Source organism: Pagrus major, chromosome 23 (genome assembly GCF_040436345.1).
Source record: "Pagrus major chromosome 23, Pma_NU_1.0".
Lineage (NCBI taxonomy): Eukaryota > Metazoa > Chordata > Actinopteri > Spariformes > Sparidae > Pagrus > Pagrus major.
In genome coordinates, this window is record NC_133237.1 from 13304535 (window position 1) to 13330959 (window position 26425).

The 26425-nt window shown below is 39.7% G+C and overlaps 3 protein-coding genes across 3 annotated transcripts; all 3 read left to right on the forward strand.

Annotated features, from left to right (window-relative positions):
- The first annotated feature begins 5661 nt into the window (after positions 1–5661).
- LOC141020029 (myeloid-associated differentiation marker homolog) lies at positions 5662–8160 on the forward strand. Its single transcript, XM_073495066.1, has 2 exons — positions 5662–6014; positions 7514–8160. The coding sequence occupies exons 1-2, from the start codon at positions 5748–5750 to the stop codon at positions 8102–8104; spliced, it is 858 nt and encodes a 285-aa protein (XP_073351167.1). The 5' UTR covers positions 5662–5747; the 3' UTR covers positions 8105–8160.
- Positions 8161–10231: 2071 nt separating this feature from the next.
- On the forward strand, positions 10232–11080 carry LOC141018968 (myeloid-associated differentiation marker homolog). The gene has a single exon (XM_073493722.1). It carries the CDS (start codon positions 10232–10234, stop codon positions 11078–11080), a length of 849 nt encoding a protein of 282 aa, XP_073349823.1.
- A 10590-nt stretch (positions 11081–21670) lies between these two features.
- On the forward strand, positions 21671–22948 carry LOC141019945 (somatostatin receptor type 5-like). Its single transcript, XM_073494983.1, has 2 exons — positions 21671–22387; positions 22502–22948. Exons 1-2 carry the CDS (start codon positions 21686–21688, stop codon positions 22946–22948), a joined length of 1149 nt encoding a protein of 382 aa, XP_073351084.1. The 5' UTR covers positions 21671–21685.
- The last annotated feature ends 3477 nt before the right edge of the window (positions 22949–26425 follow it).

Here is a 26425-nt window from a genome sequence, read left to right on the forward strand (position 1 = left end):
CACTTTGTTGGGCAAATTACGAAAAATCTGGAAAATGACACAACCCTTCAATAGTATATACGTAGCTTTTTGACCCACGTCACTTAGGACATCCATGGTATTGCATAACAGTTTGAATCATGTCAATAAAAATGTTATCATGCTGATGCAGTGGAATAAAAAGGAGTGTTGAAATGGGTGAAAGTTAATTGCACATTTAAGCATAATGCAGAATGAATGATAAGAAGGGTAATATGCGATTGGTTCTGTTCTCCCCAAGCAGAACTTGCTCATTATTTCTTTCAGTTTTGAAATACAACTGTGGGAGAAATGTAAATGCTAAAGGAAGGTTTGATGTCTCATGTGTTTAATTTGTGCGTTTACAGTCAGTCTGAGAGGGCCTCACCATACTTCTCACTCAGCATACTTTTGTGAGCAGACTCCTGTCCCTCCTTTTGCTCTCTGCTGTGTTTAAAGGAAACATCCCACATTCTTTCACAATATTAAATATTTGTCAGCGTCGGCCCTATCACGCTTCTCCGGACATTCTCTCCCACGCACTGACTGAGTGTGAATGATCCAGCTCTAAGCACATGACTTTAACACTTGTAGCCCTGCTGACTGTCAAGACTGGGCTGACAGATACTGATACACAGAAGTCACAGGACTATCACAAGAACATTATCCATTACATCAGGAATGCACAGCGCTGCAGCCACACTGATAATACAGACGGACATGGGAAGGTGCTGCTCTGCCTTCAAATCCAGGGACTGCCTATTTTTGACCAGTAGAGGTCGGCATAATGGCAACATTATAATCTCAGACATCGGTTTTCCTTCCTCACAGGATATGGGGTCAGTTTCAGGACATTGCATGAAGAATAACAGACACACCCACAAAGCTCTCACTATGCTATCTACTGTCAAGAATTTAGAAGTGCAGACATCTTATTTTCATCATTCACTGGCACATTTTTTATATATTTCTGAGGTGCACAGATGTTTTTCCACTTTTTTCATCTCTTTTTGACTGCTGAAGTTGTGTTTTAGCGTTACTACATCTTTGTGTTTCTACTACAAGTACAGTAGTGATTTGATCAGTGGTTACACAGCAGGCCAGTGCCCTCATTTCTCAACAGTGTGTATGCTCAGATATCTTCGTAACTAATCAGTCCTATGCCAAGTTTGGAATTTATCAACTTGTACACAGGAATGTGTACAAAAATAAGCACAGCTCTGCTTTCACACAGAATCCAGTGGTAGAGTAGAGAACCAGCAAATAGAAACAGAAAGCGATGCAATTGTCGTGATTTCTTTGTACACAATGTGGATAAATGAGGGGAATCATGTTTTTATGACCCCTATTCCACAACAGTTAGGACGCTGTGTGAAACGTAAATAAAAACAGAATGCAGTCATTTGCAAACAACGAACCTAAACCCCATCCTTGCTTGTAGAAAACTGAGCCCCATTCATCCCCAATAATGATACTATCATGTTCCAAACATGTTTTTTGAGCGTTCAATGTGATTTATTCATTAGGCAAAACAGGGTTCATAATGAAAAGAAAGTACTACTTTCAGCCACACAAACACAAAAACACGTCTACACACAGGATATAATTCTGTAGTGCATATTTTAAATGTGTGTCTGGGTGAATGTTAACAGCAGCAACAAGCTGGTGAATATAATATGGTCAGAATATTCAAATTAAAGGTTTGATATAATGTTAACAGTGTCCCTCAATTTTTCATTTGAGCATCAATGATGTAAAACACAGAGTCCACCTCTGAAAAGCAGTTCCATCAATCAAACACAGGTGAAAAAAAGGGAATATCAGTTTGAAAGTTGTTTCTCAAATCATGTCACGAAGGCCTCAGTTCTACAAAAAAACTTGATTGTGTATATGTATCATGCAAAAATATTTTTTTCTATTGAGAAAACAATCAAGGTACTAAATGATTTCAGCAGCAGGCTATTTTAAAGATGTCGACTATGATTTCACAGTTGTATCCTCTGGGGTCAGACATTTGCTTTAACCCTCAAGATTTACATCTATCGACATAGCAACAACCTCAGGATGTAAGTGCAACTTCCACACTGCTGAGGTTTTATACTGTAATCCTCAGGGGGAGCAAGAAAAGAGGAAACAGTGCTATAAAAAATAAAAACAAATTGCTCCTGAGCCTATTTAAATCGCCAACCTTTACATTATTACTGTGGCTGGATATTTAAGGACTCTGTCGTTGACCAGCCCCAGTCCTGCTCCAACAGAAACATCAAGGTGTCCGGGGAAACATTCACTGAATAATTGCCGTGTGAGCCGTGCTGAACTGCACCACTCTCATTTTAAACTTAAAGGTTCAGTGGGTGTATGGGTAGCCTAATCTTTTGCAAACAGGACAGGATCTAACAAGAAACATGATAAACATGATATGAGTGTTTCAGTGTGTATGTGTGGTGAGAGAGAGAGAGAGAGAGAGAGAGAGAGAGAGAGAGAGAGAGAGAGAGAGAGAGAGAGAGAGAGAGAGGGCATCCACAACAAAAGTCAGTTGCTGCACAGCAACCTCAAAAACAGCAGACCACAGGAGTGGCACTTAAAATGCAACAAGTATGGAGGGGAGCTGCATGTGTATTGTTTTATGGTCAAATGATCTTGCGGTATCAACTGTGATGTCGCTTCCTGTCTGGGAGTGTTAACAGATGTGTGAAAGCAACAGAAATGTAGAATAGCTGTGAGAGTCAGTGTCAGGTTTCAGTTAAACATTATGAGCTCTTGTAGACTTGATGTTTGTGAATTTTACTAGATAAATGACTGTTTTACCTCCTATAGGGACTCACTGTTGATCTTCAGTAACAAATGTTACTAATTTGACAGCCAATCCCCTTTATGTATCCAGTTTATTTGTTATTTTACTAATTCATTTTTGTACCTTTTGCTCTGACCCTTGTTATGTAATCTCTTTGTTTTCATCAATGAATTTGTTGTTTTCAGTTTCAAAATTGCTTCCAATAAAAACTGCTGTCAACTTCAAGCTTTATTAGAAGTGTTTAGATTACTGCATGGCTGTACACCAAATGGTTGAAGCAAATAAACACGGCCTGGGGAAAAAAAGAAAAGACAACCCTAATGGATCTTAACATCATGAACACACTTTAAGTATTACTCATTGCTGCTCTGCTGCCACCTGGTGACTGAGTCAGTGTAGATTTTCAGTTTTGGGTTGTGTGCAGTAAAGGGGTGCTTCTTAAACTCACAAATGATGCAGGGAGACTTTTTCGTTGTGAGAACATTTTGGCGTTGTTGTTTCGACCATATGATTGTACACCTACAGTAGACTGTAGCTCTGTTTTGAATTGTGAGTGAACTGTACATTTCAGCTGCGACAGAAGTTCTGAATTTAGCATTTGATAACTGATAGTCGATAGTTCCTCTACACACATACAGGTGGATTTGTCCTCACCTGTTACCTGAACAATATCTTAAGCTGACACTGCAATTTGTGTAGTGTTATTGCCCAAACCATCTAAGAACAATGGCTTTTTGGTGGTTAATTGTGCTGGTGGATGGGGTTTGGTCCCACTTATTTTCTCTGGATTAATACCAGTCTGTCTACGTGTCCAGACACTGGTCCAGACTGAAAAATCTCAACAAGATGAAATTTTGTACAAACATTCATGACTCCCAGAGGATGAATCCCTCTTACTTCTGTGATTTGCTGACTTCTCCTCTAGCAGCACAATGAGTTTACATTTGTGGCTTACTTGTCATCTAGTGCCATCATCAGGTCAAGTCATCTGTTCATGACAAAATGCTTTCAAAACTAATGACAGTCCCATCAGCCTCAGCAGTGCTTTGTGTTGGTTAGTATTATGCTTGATAAACATCATTGTTGGAATTCATTAAAAGCATGTTAGCATGCTGACATTAGCATTTAGCTCAAAGCACTACTGTACCCAGGTGTAAACTTACAGGCTTGCTTGCATTTATTTCTGAAAATCCTCCAAAGCAAGCACTTCTAGTTCTCTTTAAAAAAAAAAAAAAAGAACTAAAAGTCATGTCGTTTGGTTTCCACATCAAGTCCTCAGAGTCGGGGTCAGTGAGGTTTCTTGAGAGCAAAACCGGCATGAGCCATGTTCAGGTCTCAGTTTCATCCCTGTGCATGCTACACTACAGTGCTACTGTGTCTGTAGAGCTCATGGAATGTAGCAATCACTTATTAATGACAATGGAATGTTATCTTTCCCGCTGAGGTTTCAGTGCCATGCAGAGAAAACCCTTATTGTCCGTAAGCAGTTATCTTAAAAAAAAGTGTTTGCTATCATTTTAAGAATCATTACAACTAAACTGACACAAAAGCGAGCATTTTTACACAGTGATAGGATTGTACTGACTAAGGAGGAACAAAAAATTCAATGGAGAGGACTTCCCCAATGGTTAACCACTAAATCCTGACCTCAAGAAATTCATTCCGAACTGAGATTATCTTCATATTAAAATATTATACATCATATCCACTCTCCCATTTTGAGTGTTGGAATTTTTTTCTTTGCTGTTTTCAAGTACAAAATTGTTTATGAATCAGGCGTACCCTACTCACAACTGGCACATTCATATCACATTTAGAGGTTTAATAGCTGTCAAAGTCTGACCATTTCAGATTAAGTTATTAATTAGGTGTGTGTGTGTGTGTGTGTGTGTGTGTGTGTGTATGTGTGTGTGTGTGTGTGTGTGTGTGTGTGTTGATTTATAGCCCTTTGTAGATTAGACCAATTCTTAAAGCTACAACAAGGGACTTTCAGTTCATTATTTTTTGTTTATTCTCATGCCTTTTGTGGACAAAGGATGATGACGGTGACAGTACAGTTTGTTTTAATGCCGTACCACCGGACTACAGAGCAGCTTCTTTCTCCAGACTTTGAGACTCTTCATTTCATCCTCAACACTTGTGCCTCTTATGACTTATCTGACCCAGATAAGTCAGAATGTGACCTGGTGACAAGCTTTATCAGAAATAGCCAATCGTCCCAGACCATCAGTCTGGTTTACTTATGTATGTCATGCAGATACTTCAGTATTTAATTGAGACTGTCCATTGTAGAACGTTTAAAAGAACTAAAATTTACATCCTAAATCTTGGCTCTCATTTCCCCTGCAGTATCTCACACATTCTCTAGTGAAAGAAAGAAAATTATATATTTTCTACTGTGTAACTAAGGCCCACTTCCTTCAAAGCCTCCTGTAAAACATTTACAGATTTGAACTACTGCTGTCACTAAGTTAGCAAACATAATGAATGATCTAGAGGGTGTGTGAGTGATAACAGTGACAGTATCATAAGGTGCAGTTCCTGTTATACATAGTTGCTCTAATGATCCGAATTCTTTATTGACCAAGTCGCGTGTACACAACTGATAAGCAAATGACCAACAGCTGCCCTCCTACATAACCACTCCATATAACCGTGTCACGTACATGCGCATTATCCGCTTGGCTGTTGGCCGTTTGAGGAAGAAGTTGTGATAGGGCAGAAACAATAAGGGATCAGCCAGAGGTTCCACATTCACCTGATTTTATGTGTCCGTCATAGAGATCAATGTGACACTAACAGCATTAGGGACTAGGACTGATGGAAACCAAAGAGCTTTTTTAATAAATCCAAGAAAATCTATTACATCAACAAGGAAGCTGGTGAAAGATTATTTAATTAAGTATCTATCAATAAGCAATAACCACAGTGAAGTGACGGCAGGATTACAATCATCATGGTTACTCTGGACTTCAGGACACTGACAGTGCCTGTGGGCATCGTGAGGATACTGGAGGTGATCTTGACCTGCATCTCCTTCAGCTTGGTGGCATCAGTGGGCCACAAAACCGAGCCCTTCTTGACCTGGTGTATGTTCACGTGGTGCTTCTGCTTCTGCATCACCATCCTCATACTCATCCTGGAATTCACCAGCCTCAACAACAAGTTGCCCATCTCCTGGGATGACTTCACCACTGCTTTTGCCATGTTGGCTACCCTAATGGTGGGTGCCATTTTAACTCTTTGTTATTTGTCTTAGATATTTTTAGGATAAACTTGTTGCAGGTCTTTGTTAAATTAGTGACTAGTTATTGTTACTGAACATTCCTGTGTTTGGAATGTGTGTCTATTTTTTGCGGAGGGGTACCAAAATAAAGTAACACATATTTCAAACTAATAGATTATGTGAACTACAAAAAAAAGAAAGTGTTTTTGAGAGACCACATTACACAATATTATTTTAGTCCCAAACCTTAATGCAAACCTAAAGGGGACCCAGATCCACATCACCACGAAATGTAATGATGCAGCTGATAAAAAGGCATGTTATACGCCTATGTGCAGGGAAATATATTGTTATTATATTGTTTTCATAAATTGTCATATATGATAACGATATATGGCATAATTGTTGTCTTTTCCTGGTTTTCAAACTTGAACTTACCAGACTGTTTCTATTTACCCACTTAGTCATTAAATCCAACGTTACTGATAATTTTTGTCAAAAAACGTGTGTTAATCTTTTGCGAAAAGTTGTTGCAATGTCAGTATCAGGGTATTTGGTCAAAAATATCATGTTTGAATTTGTCACCAACTCCTATCACTTATGAAGTGCTTTTGAGGAGTTTTCAAAATATCAAGATATATATCATGCATCGGGGTATACTCTCAAAATATCGCAGTATTATTTCAAGGCCATATCGCCCAGTCCCAATGTCTCTATTCTTAAAATTATAAGAGGTTTATTAGGTTTATGCTGGTTTAAGCACCCCTACAATTTGATGCAAAATGCTGCATTTTCCATCATAAAGACTTCAACAGTATCTTAAATTTATAAACCTTAACAGGAGCTTTAATTATGCATTCTTCATGTGCCGACTTTGACATTAGTAACTCTACTAATGTACACATTGAAGCATGTTAACAGGTCTTGGGGAGTACCACTGCATATGAAAAAAGTAGCATAAAGACTGTTATCTGATCAATTGCCTCCACTGATGTCACTCAGTGGCTAAGTTGCATTGTGGGTAAAATAGGCAATAGGTTTTGAAAAAGCAGTCCACTGGTCTAGCAATGCAGTCCTCTAATACTGTTGGACTGATTATAGACAGTTTTAAAACAAATTAACAAAATCGATACAGCAGAACCAGAGATTTCTTCTTCCTTTTCAAAACCCTGGCGACTACATTACTCACAATGCAGTCAGCCACTGAATAACATTAATGAAGGCAATTTATTAAATTGCATGCACCTTCCTCTGGAGCAGCAAAGGGTTTTATAATATTAGTTTTCACATATGCAGTAGTCCTCCACAAGTCCTGTAAACACACTTCTATGTCTAAAATCAGGTTACCCTTTAAGCATTTGTAAATATGTATGTTTATTTACTAGTGATAAAAAAAAGCAATACAGTTCTTAAGTGGTCTCATAATTGTAAGTACTGGACAATAAAAAAGTCAAATTGTAGATTTCCCACTTACTCTTGACGATTCTCTCATACAGGTGCTGGCAGCGTCAGTCATCTATCCGGTCTCCTTCTCTTGCCCTACTTGCAGTAAATCAATTGGTGCCACTGTTACTTCCTGTCTGGCCTTCATCCTGTACGCCATTGAGGTTGGGCTGACCCGAGCAAAACCTGGTGAGATTAGTGGATTTCTGTCCTCAGTCCCGGGCCTCCTCAAGGTTCTTGAGGCCTTTGTGGCCTGCATCATCTTCATCTGCATAGGGAACTATAACTACGCTCGGTTTCCAGGGCTCCAGTGGTGTGTCGCCGTCTACTCCATTTGCTTCATCTTTGCCCTCATTGTCATCCTTTTTACCATCGGACGCCTTCTGTCTCTCTTCCCCGGACCATTTAATAAGATCCTGATAGGCTGTAACGTGTTGGCAGTGTTGATGTACGCCACAGCTGTGGTCGTCTGGCCATTGTACAGCTTCAAGAACTACTCTAGGCCCAACATCTGCTCACAAGTGGTTGCATGTCAATGGAATAAATTAGTAGTGGTCTCTTTCATGACCTGTTTCAACCTTGTTGCTTACATTGTGGATACTGTTTATTCCTTTAAGATGGTCTTCTTCGTCAGCACAACATAGGTTGTATATAAGCCTCATATTTCAGCTGTTGGAAATCTTCTAAGTCCGCTCAAAGATTGAACATGAGTAGGATACTGTAACATATTCTTTGTGTAAACATATGTTATTTCACTGTTGTTTTCATGATGATTTAAACATTCTGGATTGTAGTGCATTTGACCGGAATGAGGATCACTTATTTATCATGGTGATGCATTCACTGATGAAACAACAATTACTGTGTCTAGGTGTTGACTTCTAATCCACATCTCTTCTTTTCCTTTTTCGCCCTTCATGTGATCATTATTAATGATCATATTTTGTTACAGCATTAATATGATATGTGTCTGTCTAAGTTGTAAACGTATGTAGTGCTCATTCATGTCAATATCAGTGTGTGAAATCTGAATAAAATATGATAAAAATGTGGGGTTATTGTGCATGCTTACGTCGCTGTTACCATATCTGGTTGTTTCAGTACTTCAGTAATAAATTACAGTCATGACTGAATGAATGAAATATATTTAATGGTTAAATAAACTGTTCAATGGTCAAATAGGTACAATGGGACCCACCCTGTCCTTGTCAAAGGATGTTTGCAAAGGTGTGTCAAGGTGTGCATACCCTGAAACACACAGCAGTTACGGTTTCACAACTCCACTCCCACGATGCTATAATGTGCGCTGAGAGATAGCGTGGGGGGAAGAAATAGAAGAATAGAAACATGCCTCCAGTCTTTCTGTCAATACTTCAAACTCACACATTAATAACTCACTGATGATGTAGAGCTAGATGTAGAGTCTACTGATTGGATACTCAATCGACTGAAAGTCAGCAACTTTTTTAGTAGATCCCCTCCACACATGTATCAAGACACTCCGAGTAGGATGGGATGTTGGATGGGGGTCTTCCACAAGACAAGTATGTATTGCTAAAGCTTTTAGTGAACTAGTGGCACAAGAAAGGCACTGAGCCAAGCTAAGTCAGTTAGCAGAAAGCACACACCTAAAGCAGAAAGGAGTAGCCGGGTAGCCTTATCGAATGGAGGTACGTCCGTGACGGCTATTTTGCTCATGTTTACCAGTTTGTTGAACATAGCGAACTACGGTTAGGGTTAGGGTAAGGGGTTAGGGGACTGCGCACGTTCATTTGTTTTGGAGGAGTGGCAATGGAGAGGCCTGAAGGGAGGAGGTTGGATTTTCAAAATGTACTTTGCTCTTGGCTGGTTTCTACAATCTAACCTTCCCCCGCTTTAATGATGGTGGGGGGTTAGGGTTAGGGTTAGGGTTAGGTGGTTCACATATGAGTATGTTTAGTCTTCATCGAACAATTTTACAAAAGCAAGTCTGTAACTGAGCTGGATTAAAGCCCAGTTTGCTTATCTTAATGACATCAGTTACAACCATGCCAAAGCTCAAATGAGTTGCATAACCTTTGACCAGTCCAGGCATTACTGCTCTTTAAAAGGTCAAAATGAAAAGAACCAAGAAGTTGGGAGTAGCATTTTTTTATTATTATTATTTTGCTCTTTGGTGCAATGTACCAAAAGGCTTTTCAAGGTTTACAAAGTGTATACATTTTCCTGTTGGTTGTAGGCAGTGTAACCACTGATATAACCAAATATGATAACAATGCTAAAGCAAGTACACAAAAAACAATTATTTTTAGCACTATTTTTAGCACCTAAAATATAATTATTACATAAAATCCATTCAAAACAGATATCCCTCCTTCAAACTCTACCTTTTGTGATACCCACGAACAATAAATTAAGTGAAGTAAGTAGGTTCAGAGCGATTTTCCTCAGGATATGACCTACACCCCATCATTGTGTTAGAGATTAGCTTCTGAGCTAGGCTTGTGCTGAGGACCAGAGTCCAGTGTGTTGTGAGGTGAACGTGATAACACCCAACCAGTATCCAATAGGTGGAGTGAAACAGGGGCCATAAACTGCACAGATAAGGACAGGATGCTCTGTTTGAATATACACCACCACACTTGGAGTTTCATTTTCAAAGAACACACCTGCTCGAGCTCATGCCTTCATGGATTTCTGCAATGGGATTTTTGTTGTGCTGAGAATCGACTGACTTTGGAGACAAAGCAACACGCTTTTTTGAAGGTCAAACAGACTCATCCTGTCCAGCCATGGCCCATATAGATTTGCATTCAGTGACCCAGCCTGTGGGCATCATGCGGATAATGGCGTGCCTCCTCACCTGTATGTGTTTCAGCCTGGTGGCAGCAGTCGGACATGTCCTATCTCCCGCATCTTCCTACTGGGCGTGGTGCATGTTCACCTGGTGCTTCTGCTTCGTCTTCTCCTTCCTCATTCTCATCCTGGAGTTCACAACGGTCAGCACCAAATTACCTTTCGGCTGGAATGATTTCACCGCCGCCTTCGCTATGCTGGCGAGCCTCATGTGCCTCACCACCTCCATCATCTACCCCACCTTTTTTGCCAAAAATGGTGGCCCTCGCCAGATTGGGGCCTCTGTGGTGTCCTGGGTGTGTTTCGGGGTGTATGTGGGCGAAGTGGTCATAACACGCCTTCGTCCGAGCGGGGAGAACATCGGGTTCCTCTCCACATTGCCCGGCATAATGAAGATGTTGGAGACTTTACTCGCCTGTCTTATCTTCACGTCCCTAGAGAGAGCGCAGTTTGTTTCCCATGAAATAAAGTGGTGCGTGGCTGTGTACTCCTTGTGCTTCATCTTTAACATCATCATAATCGTGCTCAGTCTTGGACGGCTGTCATCTTCTTTTCCATTCCCCTTTGACAAGCTAGTGATCGTCTATAACATTTTGGCAACAGTGATGTATATGACAGCTATGGTGATGTGGCCACTTTATTGTTTCAGACTCAGTAAATGTGAACCTAACTGTGACAGGGATAAACTGGTAGTGGTCACCTTCATGACGATCATGAACTCTATTGTTTACATCCTGGACACTGCCAACTCTATACGCCTTGTGTTCTTTCGCAGCAACCAGTGACACTGCTGCTTATCAAAACTGAGAACGAAATGCGTCCTCGGTTTGGATCAATGCAAACAGAAATGATTTGGTTATTGTGCCACTCATTATGTGAACTTTGAGACTGTTCACAAAGAGATATTAATTGTTGCTTTGTTGTTTTAGATACATGTATACATTCTGCTAACGCTGTTCATCATGTGCTCGCAACTGTGATTGACTACAATAATGAAATGTTGGGTGCCCAGTATAGTATGGAGATAGAAGTAGAGTAAGTTAATGATTATAAGTGCAGTATCACTGTCGTAAAAATGAAAAATTGCGTGGTAGAACTTTGGATCCTGATAGACAAAGAGTGATCAAACAATGCAGGTAATAATACTGAGCTCTGACTTGAGTATATTGCACTGCTTTATTGTCAAATTTGCTGTATGTGAATGTATTTGTGTTTTCACATTCATGCTTGTGCTTGATTAAAGGAATAGTTGGATTTGCAATTTTGGTAATACACACTTATTTGATATTTGAGTTAGATGAGAATAATTACTTCCTCTGGTTGACAGTCTTTATGCCAAATTCATCAGGAACTGGCGGTGACTTTGTGTTTATCATACAGGCACTAAGGAGATACAAAAGTTTTCATCTGAACCTTGACAAGAATGCAAATAAGAGTAGAATAGAAGAGTAGAGCAGAAGTAACAGTTCCAAAAATGTCAAACTGCTCCTTTAATCATAGTGACATGAAAAAAAGAGTAATTTATGATCTATGTCACATGAATCATCTGTAATAAGGGGACAACAGTCTAATGCTTTTTGTGATAAATTAATTGCTTAGCGTAGGGCACCGACCACAGATAAATGTCAACTGAATGCAGGACATGCACTGACTGGCATACAGAGCAGCCAATGAAAGATGAGATGGGATGGGAAGAGAACAGAAAAGGGAGAGACAAAAAAGGACAGAGAGGTTGACAAGATAGAGGGACAGAAAGGAAGGAGAGAGATGGCAAGATATTTCCAGACTTTGGAAGAGTGTGTGGGAAAAGTGACAAAGAAAATCCTTTAATCAGCAGACAGATGAACCATATGGAGTTGGGTTTATTGCCAGGTGCAATCTTTCTTTTTTCTAATTCATCTCCTTTTCTTCCTCAGCAATGGGGTCGGTAGGTGTAGAAAGCCAGAGAGTATGACGTCAGTCAATTCTTTTCTTTTTTTTAACCGATTGAAATGTCATCCAAATCTCACTGTTAATCCTGCAGCTATTGTGCTGCCTGGCACACCAATCTGTGTGAGTGAGGTCAGTCAATGGGAGCAACTGAAGCGTGGAAATGTTGCTTTTCAACTCATGTCAGAAAGACAGACCACGTCTAAATCAATAGTCTATTTCCACAACCTCCTCTGTTTTGGTTGAAGTAAATACTCAATTCACTGAGTTAGATGTGGAAACATTCCAGCTCTACATGTATTTTTCACCAAACGCGGATGTCTGTCCAATCCCTGTCCAACACGTCTTGTGGTCCCTTAGTCATAGTCTTGGTAGAAATTCAGTTTTATCTGATATGGCCTGACAAATACACTGTCAAATGGTTTTCAATACCCTCTTTTTGTTTGTTCAGTAGTAAAGTGTACCCACTGAGCTAAAGCCAAAATTGCAAACACAATACAGATAAAATAAAGAATAACAATAACACACATTCCAGTTTATCGGTATTAATTTCCTAATTATTACAAATTAGCATGACTGATTTTATGTAAGAAAGAAACCTGAATACGGTAAATTACACAACTTAAGTTATCAGCAACAAACACAACACATCTCTATACCAGGTTGATTTTTAACTTCACTCTCCTTATAACCAAATAGCCTTTGGCTCATTTTAAAGTCACCTCAAGTTTTTCGTTATAACAAAAAAAAATAAAACGCTATTCATTCTCATCTACTAAAAATATTGTGAATGGCCTTTGGGACAATCACTGACAAGATGCATCACCCTTGATGCTTCGGGGTAAAATTGGGCTTGTGGTGTGATAATTATGGTGTTTTAAAGTAACAACATTTCACCTTCAGTTATAGCAGCCCATCAGGCTAATCAGTAATGGGTTATAAACACCACAGAACAGCACCAAAATATATCATTAATACAAATCCAGCCTTGTTTAAGTGTATTTGTATTGCAAAAGTATTAGTTTCACCTTTTAACATCCTTGACTGATCCTTTGCAGTTTGCCAGTTAAAATTCATACTGACTATACATGCTGAAACCAGCCTGTTGAGATGGGCTTTGTTTTTTGTCAATTACTGTTTGTGTACGTCATGTAATTACTATGTACATATGGGCAATCCTTCTAAAGTCAGAGGATTGCCCACAGCTTGACATGCATGGCACTGCAATACGTGCAGTCTTTCAACATCCTTGTCTAGCCGCATGCTGTGATCCACTGAGGTGAGCACAATAGAAAACCATTGTTGTAACAGTGTTGCATGAGTCACTCAGAGTCACACCGTTTCTGTTTCCTTTTTCGTGGTTATTATCCTCTATTAAACTTCTCCTCTGATTAGTGGCCTTTGATTCAACTGTGCAGCAATCAGTGGAGGACACTGTGAAAATGAATCACCGCAAATTAGTTGGCATTACTCCAAGAGTGTCAAGGGAAGAAAATCAATGTGTATGAATCTGCCTGCAAGTTTGCACTGGGGATTTTCGGGGAAGGTTTTCCTTATCAGAATTAAGGGTCTAAGGATAACTTGTCTTTTGCTGTATGGATTGTAAAGCCCCCTGAAGCAAATTTGTGATTTGTGATATTTGTGAAAACTAGTTCACGGATAAGTTTAAACCGTTTAAGGCTTCATCGTGTTCCTGCTAAGTGTGAATAAGTTTGTACTTTTGCAGGTTCGAGTTAGGGATTTCCTTCTTTGACAGCAGCCCCAAATAAATTTTCAAGCAACTGAACATCCAGGCCAGTGAGGAACCACCAACAATCAAATCGAGCTACTACTGAAATTACTGAAAGTAGACTTGAGGTCTTTATTTTTTTCTCCAGGGTTTGTATATATTGATACACAAGATTCATTATACTCACTTTCTTTAACATTTGTCTTTCACAAATACTCACCTGACTTCTGGAGCAGTTATTTTAAGCTCCCTTGATCCTCCTTTTCTGCAGCCAGGGGTGTTAAATACAGGCTGACACTGTCACATTTGTAAAAGAAAAACTTTACCTAAATACTTAATAACATGTCTTTTTTAAGAAAACATTGCTCATCCACCCAGGAACTTCTATAAAAAGTAGTGACCTGACAAGTTATAATAATGATTGTCAAATCGGTTTACTTACGGTCTTTCCTGATTAATTCCTCTAATTTGCACCTCAGGGCGATGTACAAAGGGGCTCTTTTAGCAGGAATCTAAGCACTACAATTTATTTGCACAATAAAAAAAGAAACATTAATGTGAAGTCAAATCTCTTCAAACTCTGGAATTCAGTGCCAAGCTTTAGAGCCTCTATTATAACGACTTCAGTCTCTGAGTGATGTTCAATTTTGGATTTTCTTCAAGGTCTCCAAACCAGAGGACACATTTCCAGAAGAATATTAAGTCCATATTGTCTTGATGTCTTAAAATAGTTCTTGTGATTAATTCCATTTATTCTGTTGGATTTAAAGGGTACCTATTATACTTTTTGGGGTTTTTTTTCCTTTCCTTCAGACTTTTATGTTTTTGTGCATGTAAAAGTTCTTGAAATTAAAAAGGTCAAAGTCCACACCAACAGAAGCTCCTCTCTCCCACAGAAAACATTGTTCCTGAAATGCCTCATCACTGGTCCCGCCTTTAATTATGTGACTTTGTGACATCACACTACGTCGCTGAGTCAGACATTTGCATAATTAAAGCCTAGCAGCTAGTTTGGCAGAAAGAATGGATTTAGCACAGCTGCTCTGTTGTTGTTAGCGGTGCTGGCTCAGGCGTGTGTGAGCTGACCAATCAGAGGAGACTGGGTATTGAGGAGGGGGGACCTGAAAGAGACAGGAGCTAAAACAAAGCATTTCAGACAGAGTATGTGGATAGTATGAGAAAAGTGACGTGTTTTTTGAGCACTAAAGCATGTAAACCTATTCTAGTAGTAATCCAAACTAAAATTATGAGCCTGAAAAAAAGCATGTGTCTCCTTTAATATGTGAAATCAGAAGGAAAACTCAGCAGAATTGCTTTGAGTTCACACCTACTGATCTGTAATTTAGGGCCTAATTAGTATCATTAACCCTAACCCTAGTAGCACCCCCACACACACACACACACACCACCACCACCACCACCAAAGTCTCTAATAAATAAGATGTTATCAGGAAACTATACAGCCAATATCAAGTGAACCGAGTTATTTATCTACATGAAATTATTGGACTTGTTGATGTCTTTTGGGGTTCAGGGCTCAGTCAATGCAATATGCAGCCAAAGGATAGCCACAAAAGGAGTATCCTTATTGAGTTATGACTCAATCACCTCTCCACCTTGTATCAGTGACCACAATCTGGTAGCCAGTAGCAACAGACGGCAGTATGATGGAAAGTATGTATTACACTGTATATTATAGCCTTCAGAAACCAATGAACCCTGAGCCATGAAGCATTGTGTCATAAAGAAGGTATACAGAGCTTTAAATTAAATCAACTCTCCAACCCTTTCTACTCCTCTATTCGGATACTAACTTCAAAAGCAGTGATGGCATCTCTTTAAATTCCACTAAATCTGCTAGTATCCGCAAATGCATCTTTATTAGTTTTAAAGATTTCCAACCTCCACAGAACAGCTTGAAACTGCAGATGATATTATAAAATGGTATTGACTCTCTGGTTCTGACCCATTAGCTTGGTACTGCCGACAAAATTATTTATATATTTATTTCTTCTTTCTTATTCCAAATCAACACACACACCTGTCTTGCCAGGTGATCAGAGGTGGAGTATTGATTCATCTTGGTTGAGAGCTCCCATTGGCCACAAACCCCACACACTACTCACACTTCAGTTACCTTTAGAGACCTCTCCAATCAATCCCTGCCGGCTTTTTGACGTCAGCCAGACAAAGTCCGTGACTGACATCACTGTGATATGATCTCAGTGCACATGCCCGCAGGGGGAAGGCTTGACATAGAAAAGCAGGAGGTGCTGGCAGAGTGACTCATCTGAGCAAGAGAAAGACCAAGAACGAGGAGAAAACCTCTAACAGTTGTCTGATTCTCTGACATCGGCAAGTAAATGCAAAGTAGAACATTTCTTTTCCAAATTTTATAATAAAAAGTATGAACCAATTTCTCTGATCTGAGTACCAGGCATGCACTACAGTATTCTTCATGTACAGCAACAATATGTGTTTCTTAGTCTCACAGGTAGAGTAGTAGTATAGAGCACAGTTGTTTATAGGGAAGTGAGTTATGGCTTAGTCTATCAGAATTACTCTCCACCTATTAACATCACACCTTGAATCGGAAGATGTTTAGGTACATAGACTTTTTCCTGGCTTACAGCTGAATCAGATCTTTTAAAACAAGCACAAATCCCCTGGATTTCTTTTGGTTCCAAGTGTATGGCCCTAAACTATATGTACAATTAGGTAATTTGACTGGAAATGATCAGGTGCTATCCCTCTTGTTGGTTAAATTATCAAAATGTATGTATATGTGTAAATGTAATTCAGTTAAGCTGCCATCCCCCTCTCCATCCCCTATTAACAGTTGTTTTTTCAGTCACCAGTTCATTGCCATATTACAATGATTGTAGGGAATTAAGGCTGTGTTCATACTGCCAGTCCAAATCGTTTTTTTGAAATTAGATTTTTGCAAGTCAGATCCAAATCACACTTGAAGGTGGTTTGAAATGCGATTCAAAACAGATTTCTACAGATGCATTCTCTTTCTGGATGCTCCGGTCACTAATATTGAATTTAAAGCGTCTTTTGTGTCACTTGCAATCCGACACACATCGGTGACGTCACATCCAGAGAGACAAGAGAAGTGCATCCATGCAGCTGGGCAGAAGAAGACACCAGAGACAACAGTGTGTTGTCCATTAGTGTGCTCAAAACGTCTGTAAGAGCAGTGAAGTCCAGAGATTTAGATACATCTTAACTGAGCTGTGTAATGATAAATCCATGGTGCTGTCTGTGGTGCTGAAGAAGCAGATGGATTCATAATTACACCTTTTCCTCTCTGTCCAGCTCCGTCTGTCAATTTCCTATCGGACCGATAATACTCTCTAAACTATACTATAAATACTCTTTTCTACTCTATGTTGCAGCCCTTACACTCTGTAGATTAGTGTCACCTTCATGATCAAAGTAACTACCAGCATTGTGTAGTTGTGGTTATGCAAGAGGATCATAGAGACACACTGATGCCTGTAGTATTCCTGTAATATTGCAATATTTTTTTTATGATCATTCAGTAGTGTCTGTGTAACAAAATGTTTTAGTGGAGAGATTACAGGTTTTTACTATAGGGTTGGGGTTGGGGTCAGTATTAAGTTGGGCCATCTACACAATTAAAAATGAGCGAATCTGAGAATATTTTTTCATTCAGCTGATGTAGGTATTACAGTCCCATCAGCAGCAGTATATAATGTTTCACATTACCCAGCCTGTGGTGAACACAGTGGAGCAGTTTATTCTTTAGATTAGTTTAGATGAAACTAATTTATGCAAGGAAATTCAATCACTGCGGCAATTGTAATAAGAATCTAAGCACATTAATGGGATATGAAATAAGAAATAAGTAAAAAATTGCTTTAAAAAATAGCTGCTGTATGCCTTTTTAAAAAGGGAACCTGAAGAAAATGTTGCCATCTCGACTACACTGTGGCAGGTCCATGGATGATCAAATATCTCTGTCAGCCTGTCGGAGAGTCTGATATGATTTAGTTTATTACTGAGTAATATGTTACTGAAACTAGGTGTTTCTAATATTCTGTCCACCCCAATTACATCAATGAGACTAGACTGAAAACAAGATTTATTGCAGGGCTGTTAGACTGGATAGCTATGTGTACTTAAAGGAGTATTACACTGATATGATTAAAAGAGTTTTGGTTGACATAACCTTGAAAATGAGAGCTCGGATGGCCCGCACAGGCGGAAACACAGGATAAATTAGCCGTATCATTATCCTGGCATCCTGAGTGCCTCTACACACCACTGTCCCTTCAGGGCAAGCCTTTACACACAGCTGTGTGACAGTGTTTACTTGTACACTCATAAGTTGCATAAATCTTCCTGGCTAGTCCACTGAGGACTGGTCAAACTGGGCCTGTGAAGACGTCATCAACTTCCCACTGTCCTTTCTTCACCTGCTTTGATGTTTTAGACTGGTGGAAAATGCAGGAGTGGAGTACATACTGTAAACATGCCCACACAGACACACACACTCACATGTTGGTGCAACACATCTGCAGCCCTGTAGGTGTTCCCTATAGACTGGCCATGATCCACCAGGAGTGAGGCATTTCTTTTGTTTGTGTGGCAGCCTGTTGTTAACGCTGCACTGACCTGGATGACAACCACATGAAGTTAATGGCTGGGAAGTAGACAGCTTTCCCAGACAATTACCATCAAATCTCTTCCCTAATGTGAGATCTCATCCTCCCTCCAAGCTTTTTTCCATTACAGCCTAATTCCTCTCCCCCCATCTCAGGTGCCCCTGGCCACCATCAAGGTGATTTACTCCCCAGGGTCCCTGTGTCTCTTTCTGTCTCACAAGTTATTCACTTTATGATTGACTGAAGCTATAAAAGCATCTGCTGCGCAGGAAAAGAGGAGACACAGAGGGGTACAAGGAAAGCTTTTACACCAACAACTGGTCTTGGCTGTGAGGTGATTACAACCACACATGGGTGGGACTTTCACATGCAAAGGCGGGGTGACGTCCTCCACATAAATACTGGCAGTGACCCTGTGAGTGACTCCTCTCCAGCTCAGGAACGCATCTCTCAGTGCTCAGCGCAGGAAAATCAAACATGGTGTTTTTTGCGCCTCTGACTATGAGAATCTGAGAGTGCTGACATCAAGAAAATGCCTCAAGATGACGATTCGAGTGTGAGGAGATGTTTATTCAAGCGACGGGGGACGAGAGAGTTGATTTTGACCTCAGTGAAAGTGAAAACCGCGTGAATACGGCGGGAGACGCACATCACGCACCCTGATATTGGAGAGGATAAAGCGCACAGGAGCGCACAGGTAAGTTGGATCCAAACTACTAATGTGACGGCATTTACGAGCAAACAGTGTGTTTAGGCAGTTAATAAATGAATGAATTATTGCTGTTTTTGAGAAGACATACACATTTTTATCATTTTGTATTTGAGTAATTTATTTTCCAGGGTCTGACGCGTTATTTGAGTCACGCGTTATGAGTTTGGAAAGCCCTTAATTTATTCAAGTTAATCTCAAGATTTGGCGGACCATGAACGCTTCGGATGACTCTCGTGACTGTGGGCTATATCTATTATAGTTTGGTGGACAAAAATGTCAAGCCTGGCGCAGCCTGGGGGGGGGACAGAGGCTGCGAGTGTTTGTGTTCTCAACATCGCGCTGCGGGCCGCGCGTCACTCCCGTGTTTTGGAGCGCGGTTCACTGAGTCTGCACGTCACACCGTTTATTTGTGCAACACGTTTTCACAGCCTCGGGTTGCAACGTCCGACAGCTGACAGTTATCAGATGATTATTATTTTAGGTCACCCACAAGGCAACAGGTAAGGGCATGCAGGTAGCCAATGGACTCTCATTATCCAGGCTATATGTGAGTGCATTGTATAATACATTTAGGTAAACACTCACATTCATCACATCTCATAAAGACATGATTCAGGATCAGTTTGGTGCACTCGTTATATCATAATTGTCATTTTATTTTTCTTATAGATTGAGGTGCAGAATGAAAATCATAACTCTTCCGTCAATAGACAATTCATCATTTTACAGTCTACATTAAATACAAAATTTTAGATTACAGTGTCTTGAGAAAAATGTACCAACATTCTCCTAAAATGTAGTGATGTAGTAATGAAGTGTTGTGCTAAAGTTTTCTGTTCTCAGAAGCTGTATGAATGCATGAATGCAGAAGAGCCAAGTCCCAGCTACAGCTGTATTAAAGTTATCCTTTACTTCACCTCCTGTTGAACTTTAATGAACCTATTTGTAAACTGATTTTCAGCTCATTCAGTGCACGTCATCACATTTTGTGTGTTGTGTGAGACAGAATATTGTTAAACCTTAGAATCAATACTCTTTCATACACTGGAAGGATTCCTGCTTTACAGAATCAATATTTTTTGCTCTGTGTGTTTTGCCCAAAAACCCACTTCAAGAATTTTTATGTTAACATCATGTATTTTTATCACCGAGCACTCCAGCTCTTAATGGTGTGGGCTACTTGCCACTTGGCCACAGCTTCTTTTTTTCTGTCTCCGTCCTCCCATTAAGGACATCTAATCCAAAAGCAGTGACAGTCTTGAAATCTGCTTAACTAATGTCGTAAACTTCTAAAGTGCAAATTCCCATTAAGAGAAACGGCTTGTTGGCCACATGCCCAGATAATTCAGTGGAAGGTTTCTCTCCTCTCCTGTTAAATGTGGGCATCTTGCCCAGAGAGTGGTGTGTTTTTGTGAGTGCGTAGTGCAAAAGGTAGACATAACATGATTTTCCCCCCGAGTGCTGCAGTGATTAATGGTTTAATCGATTGGTTGAACGTAAGAAAAATAATCTGAGGCTATTTTGATGATCTTGTAATTGTAAAGAAAAAAGCAAAAGTGTGAAATATTTCAATCAGTCAGTTAACTTTCATTCAAACTGGAGAGGTCATTGAGGGTGACAATGACATCAAGTCAAACAAAACAAAGAAAAGAAAAGGAAAAACAATAACAAGGAGTGATACTGAAGAAAGTAAAAGGCAGTCCCACAATGGGCTAGTAAAATGTCATTAAAAAACTATTGGTTTAGGATAATTTGATACAAATTAAAATAACTTAAAATAACATTCAGTTACATAAAAGCCCTAAACTTTGCAGTTCTGCCACACAAATTAATAGATGAAATAACATTAATCAAAGTAAAATAAAAAAACAGTAAAATGGTCATGATTAACATAATTGAGCGTTAATAAACACAGTTACTTAAAACAACTGGAATATATAAAATACAATTTCTGACATGGCCAAAAGATATAAGAGTATTGATTTTGTTCCAGGAGTCAGATGCTGTAAAATTAAAAACAGTCTTTCCAAGTTTGTATAGAGCCGATCTGATACAAACCTTCTGAGAGATGAAGCACTCTTGACAGATAATGTGGTAGCTTTCTGTCAGGGCTTCAAAAAGATACCAGTGAATATCACATCTTTCTTTGAGGGGAAACCCCCCAACCTTATCATATAAAATAAAATTATGTGTACCATAACTCTCAGGGCAGAGTGAAAGACAGAGTCCAGAGGTTTGAGACTAGGAGAGAATGCGTGCCTATAAATGGCATCCCCATTGACTGGCATGACATTTTCTAGCATGAGATGTTTTTAAGTAGTCCCTATAATCATTTTAAATTTGTGTCTGTCTTTTCTCTCTTGAGGAATTTCCTTCTGTAATCCAAATGGACAGCAGCTCCTTCAACATGGATGACAACTGGACGTCGATATCTGAGAACATCGGCATGTTTCCCTCACAGTCCTACCCCATTTACAAAACCTCCAACAATGTCTCGGAAGAGGCCGCGCCAATGCCCTTCGATGTGGTCACTGCAGTCGTCTACTCCATTGTCTTCATTGTGGGTCTTCTGGGTAACACGTTGGCCATCTATGTGGTGGTTCGCTACGCCAAAATGAAGACAGTAACCAACATGTACATCCTCAATCTAGCCCTGGCAGATGAACTCTACATCCTGGGTATTCCCTTCCTTGGCACTAACAGCGTGCTTTCCTACTGGCCATTTGGGGACTTCCTCTGTAAGGTGTGCATGACCATTGATACCATGAGCCAGTTCGCCTCCACCTTTTGCCTGACGGTGATGAGCATCGATCGCTACCTGGCTGTGGTTCATCCTATTCGCAGTGCCAAATGGAGGAAGCCGCAGATGGCCAAGATTTCCAATGCCATGGTGTGGGTTGTGTCCTTTCTGATTGTGCTGCCGGTCACGATCTACTCAGATGTGCAGAAGGGGTTCAACACCTGCAACATAACCTGGCCTGAGCCGCAAGAATTGTGGTCCATTGTCTTCATCCTGTACACATCCATCCTGAGCTTCTTCGGTCCTCTGCTTGTCATCTGCGTCTGCTACCTGCTCATTGTCATCAAGGTAATACGACATAGGAACTGGCCTCTGATTTTTACTTGTGTCTAAGTCAATAGTTTGAATTGTCCTGCCCTTATAATCTCATAAAACTTTGTCAATATACCATCTCGCTTTCAGGTGAGGTCAGCAGGCATGCGTGCAGGCCGGACTAAGCGGCGTAAGTCGGAGCGTAAGGTGACGCGCATGGTGGTGATCATCGTGTTGGTGTTTGTCATTTGTTGGCTGCCTTTCTTCACTTCTAACATTGTCAACCTGATTCACACCATCCCTGAGGCCAACACCACCATCTACTTCTCCCTGGTCATCCTCACCTACGTCAACTCCTGTGCCAACCCGGTCCTCTATGGCTTCCTCTCTGACAACTTCAAGCAGAGCTTCCAGAAGGTGCTCTGCATCCACAAACCCAATTGTGTCGGTGCTACAGACCAGATGGGAGGTAGACAGACGGCACCCGTGGACAACCACAATCCTGTCTTCACACCCAGAAATCACACACAGAATGGACAAATTCAGAGCATTGAGGTATTGTATGAACAATATTCATGTGATCCATGTAATTCCTGACATACATTCTTCTTAATTACAACATTTTACAGCAGGTATCGTCAGCCAGTTTCAAATTTCAGCTTCTGATTAATGGAATATTTTATATTTTTGACACAAACAAACTTATATAGACCTGCTCCTGGCCCCCATCCCGAAGCCAGAGGGCAATACTTTAATACTGAATCTTACAAAGAAGGATGGAAAGTGAGAGACGGGATTATATAGGAGCATAACGAAACTAAATCTACTCTGTGCATGTGGATGAGTGCCATCAGCAGCCTCCACTGTCGACGTTTTCAGAGCATTGTTATCCTGCGATATAATGTGACCTCCAGATATGAAGCCCACCACTAAGTTGTGACATTGTTTCTCATTCTGTCTTTACTGTATCCCTGATCTCTGTGTCTGTGGTGTTGTTTCAGCAGTCTGTCCAGGTGGAGGCTACTGGGCATCCTGAAAGCAAGCCTTTAACTTCAAACACAGTGGTGAATGGACAGCAATCGCTATGAGTTTTCAAGCTGACCCTTCATGTGCTAGTGTGCTACCACATGGGACTTTTACTCTTGGACCTTGTATTGATAGGTATTTCTTTTTTTTTTTGTATTATTGCTGATTCTTCTGTGACTTGGACATTTAAGGAGAAGACCAGAGGAGCAGAGTAGTGTGAGAAGGCTCACAGAGCAGTCATCACAGAGCTCGGCATTTCTGTTTGTTATTTACGTCTTTGTACTGTAGCTAGGTGGGCAGCATTGTTCGAAGCATTATTTTACGTAATGATGTATGATCTCAGTACAATACAGTATACAGTCATCATGAGCTGTTAAAATGCTGTAAATTCTCAAATAACTTGATTTAGACTTTTATTTTGAAACAGGCTCATACTGGAGACTGGCATTTTTTGTTTTATTTTTAGCTGCAATAAGTTGTGAAATGAAATAGCACAGCCAGGTGGATTTATCTCTTCTCTCTCGCATGCTGGAGTGGACGCCGGATGGCGACGTAAAGGAGCTGCATACCTTATTATCAAATCCTGGCTCACAGTTTCGCTGCTGGACTGTGAGCTTTGACATTTGATGCCAACATTACTAGGAAGTTGCTGGACAACGCTGTGGCATCTCCGCAGCCATAGCTTGAGCTGTTAACAATGATATGATCAGTTTGAGCTTCTTTGAAATACTGCCCAGTAAGATGAACCTGTGGACACCTTAGAGGAAAATGGAAATATTTATGTTAGAGACACTGTGAATTTCAGAATAGTAGGTCATTTTAAATATGGGGTCTTTAGACATGCCCACACAAAAAATGATAACTTGGGTGTTCTTTTAGAGAATCAATCATGAATATTAATAAACGATCAAGTCTGCTTTGCATGCTGATATGTGCCTGCATGTAACAAAGATGTTGTGTGCATCTATATCCACTAACAGACAGTTGATGTTTATAGTATCTGTGATTTATCAACATTATGGCAGGTTTATGTTTCAGACTGAAGCACTTTATCGTTATTTCATTTCAAAAGAGAACAATGGCAGCTTCACGCTTGAATGTTTCTCCATGTAATATGATATGGCTTCATTTTTATGATTTTTGTAAATGAGGTCAAAGTAGTTTTATTGCAAAAAAAGAAGAAGAAAAAGTGTTGTTTTTTCCTCGGGCAGGTCACTGAAACAGATTTGGATGTATTATGTGATATGACTTAAAACGCCTTGCCATGGAAACAATAATTTACATATAAATCTGAAAAGTTGTCAGCAAAATGAAGAGAGGCAATTCAGAGTTTCCCTGTGAACCGACTTTTTATTTGTTGTTAATGGTGGTGGGGTTTTATTTGTTTGTTTTATTTCCCAGATCCATGGTCTAGAAACCCTTTCACTGTCAGTTTAATAAATGCAACCATATCAAAACCCAAAGTGGAGTGGAAATTGTCTTTATTTGTTTTTTTAATAGTCTATCTTGATACAATGTCATGTGCATTTTGAAAGAGTTATTGGTCATTTTAATCTTTTCATTTTATTGAGTCAAAATGGATCACTCTTCCAGCGAGCAGTGAGAGGAGGAAGGATTGCAGCAACCAATAACTCTTTCAATTTACATGTGAAATACAAGAAGTGTGATAGAAGTAACAAACCAACATAATTCTTGAATCTGACTGTAACTGCTTCAAATAAATACATATTACAAATGGGCTGATTTGCATTTCATTGCACCTCGTATACCAGCAGTATATAAGCTGCGAAGATTATCCAGCTGAAAACTACGCACAATAAGACAAAGAGAAAAAGTGGTTAATAAAACCTTCTTGCAGCTGTTGTCCTGGGGAAGGCCAGGAGAAAGAAGTAACACTGAATAATATACATCATTAATAAATGGCTAATTTAAAGCCAATCAAACTTTAGTCAATAGTTTTTTCAGTGTTACTAAACAATGAAAAACTTCATAAACCATTTATTACGCAATTGTTTTTAGTTATTTTTATTGCAATTGTATACTCTACTGATGTTTAGTACACTTTGTAAATGGTTGATAAATGATGTGTAGTTCTGTGATGGCTTAATATGGTTTATAAAGCATGTCTTTGCTTGTTAACAGTGAAATAGCAACTAACTAAAGTTTTGAAGTTTTTAGTAATTAACTATAAATTTACCATTTGTAAATCATAGTTATTATAAAGTGTAGATGTACACCTGCTGTTTCTATTTTCACCTACCAGCTTTACTAGAAGGATGAGTTGTCAGAAAGGTGTATGTTACCAGCTCTGTTAGCAGCTGTAGTAAATGTTCTTGGGCCAAGTGCACATTTGCAGTATGTGACAGTTGAATGTGTATGTTGTCCTGCTTTATGTCTTCCCTCATTTCTCTTTCGTAGTCCTCCCTTATTGCACGTCTGTTTACTGAAAACCTGTTCTTGTGATTGGGTGTGGAGGTAGAAACACACTCCGTGCCTTCTGTCACTTCAGGTTACCTTGGTGTTTACGGTCATACTGCTTTTGTTGCATCAATATCAATGTCAAGCAAAAGATCCAGTCTTATTATCAACAGAGAAAATAGCACATTTTACAAGAACAGTTTCTTTAACCCTCTAATCGTTCAGCGAGAGAATCAAAATTGCAATACGAAAAGAAATATGCACATGAAATTACAGATGTGCTACATGCACACACATACATCCACTTGTTTTACATTTTCCTCATTGACCCACATTGTGACTTAGTAAGAAATTGATCTTATAAATCAACAAATCTCAGAGGTACTTTTATATCTTGGCATTTGTAATAGAATAAATAATTCTACAGCAGCAGAAATCTGTAATCAGTCCCTTGTACTGTACATAGCTGCTCATGCTCTAGGCAGTTTTTGACTTTGGTTTTGGAAGGTCTAAAGCTCTGCAGTTTACAACACAGAAGGCATATTTCATCTCACATTATCCCAAAAGACTGAAACAAAAACAAAAAAAAACTCCAGTTATTTGTAGCCAAATTAGCAGCGTGGCTCAGAA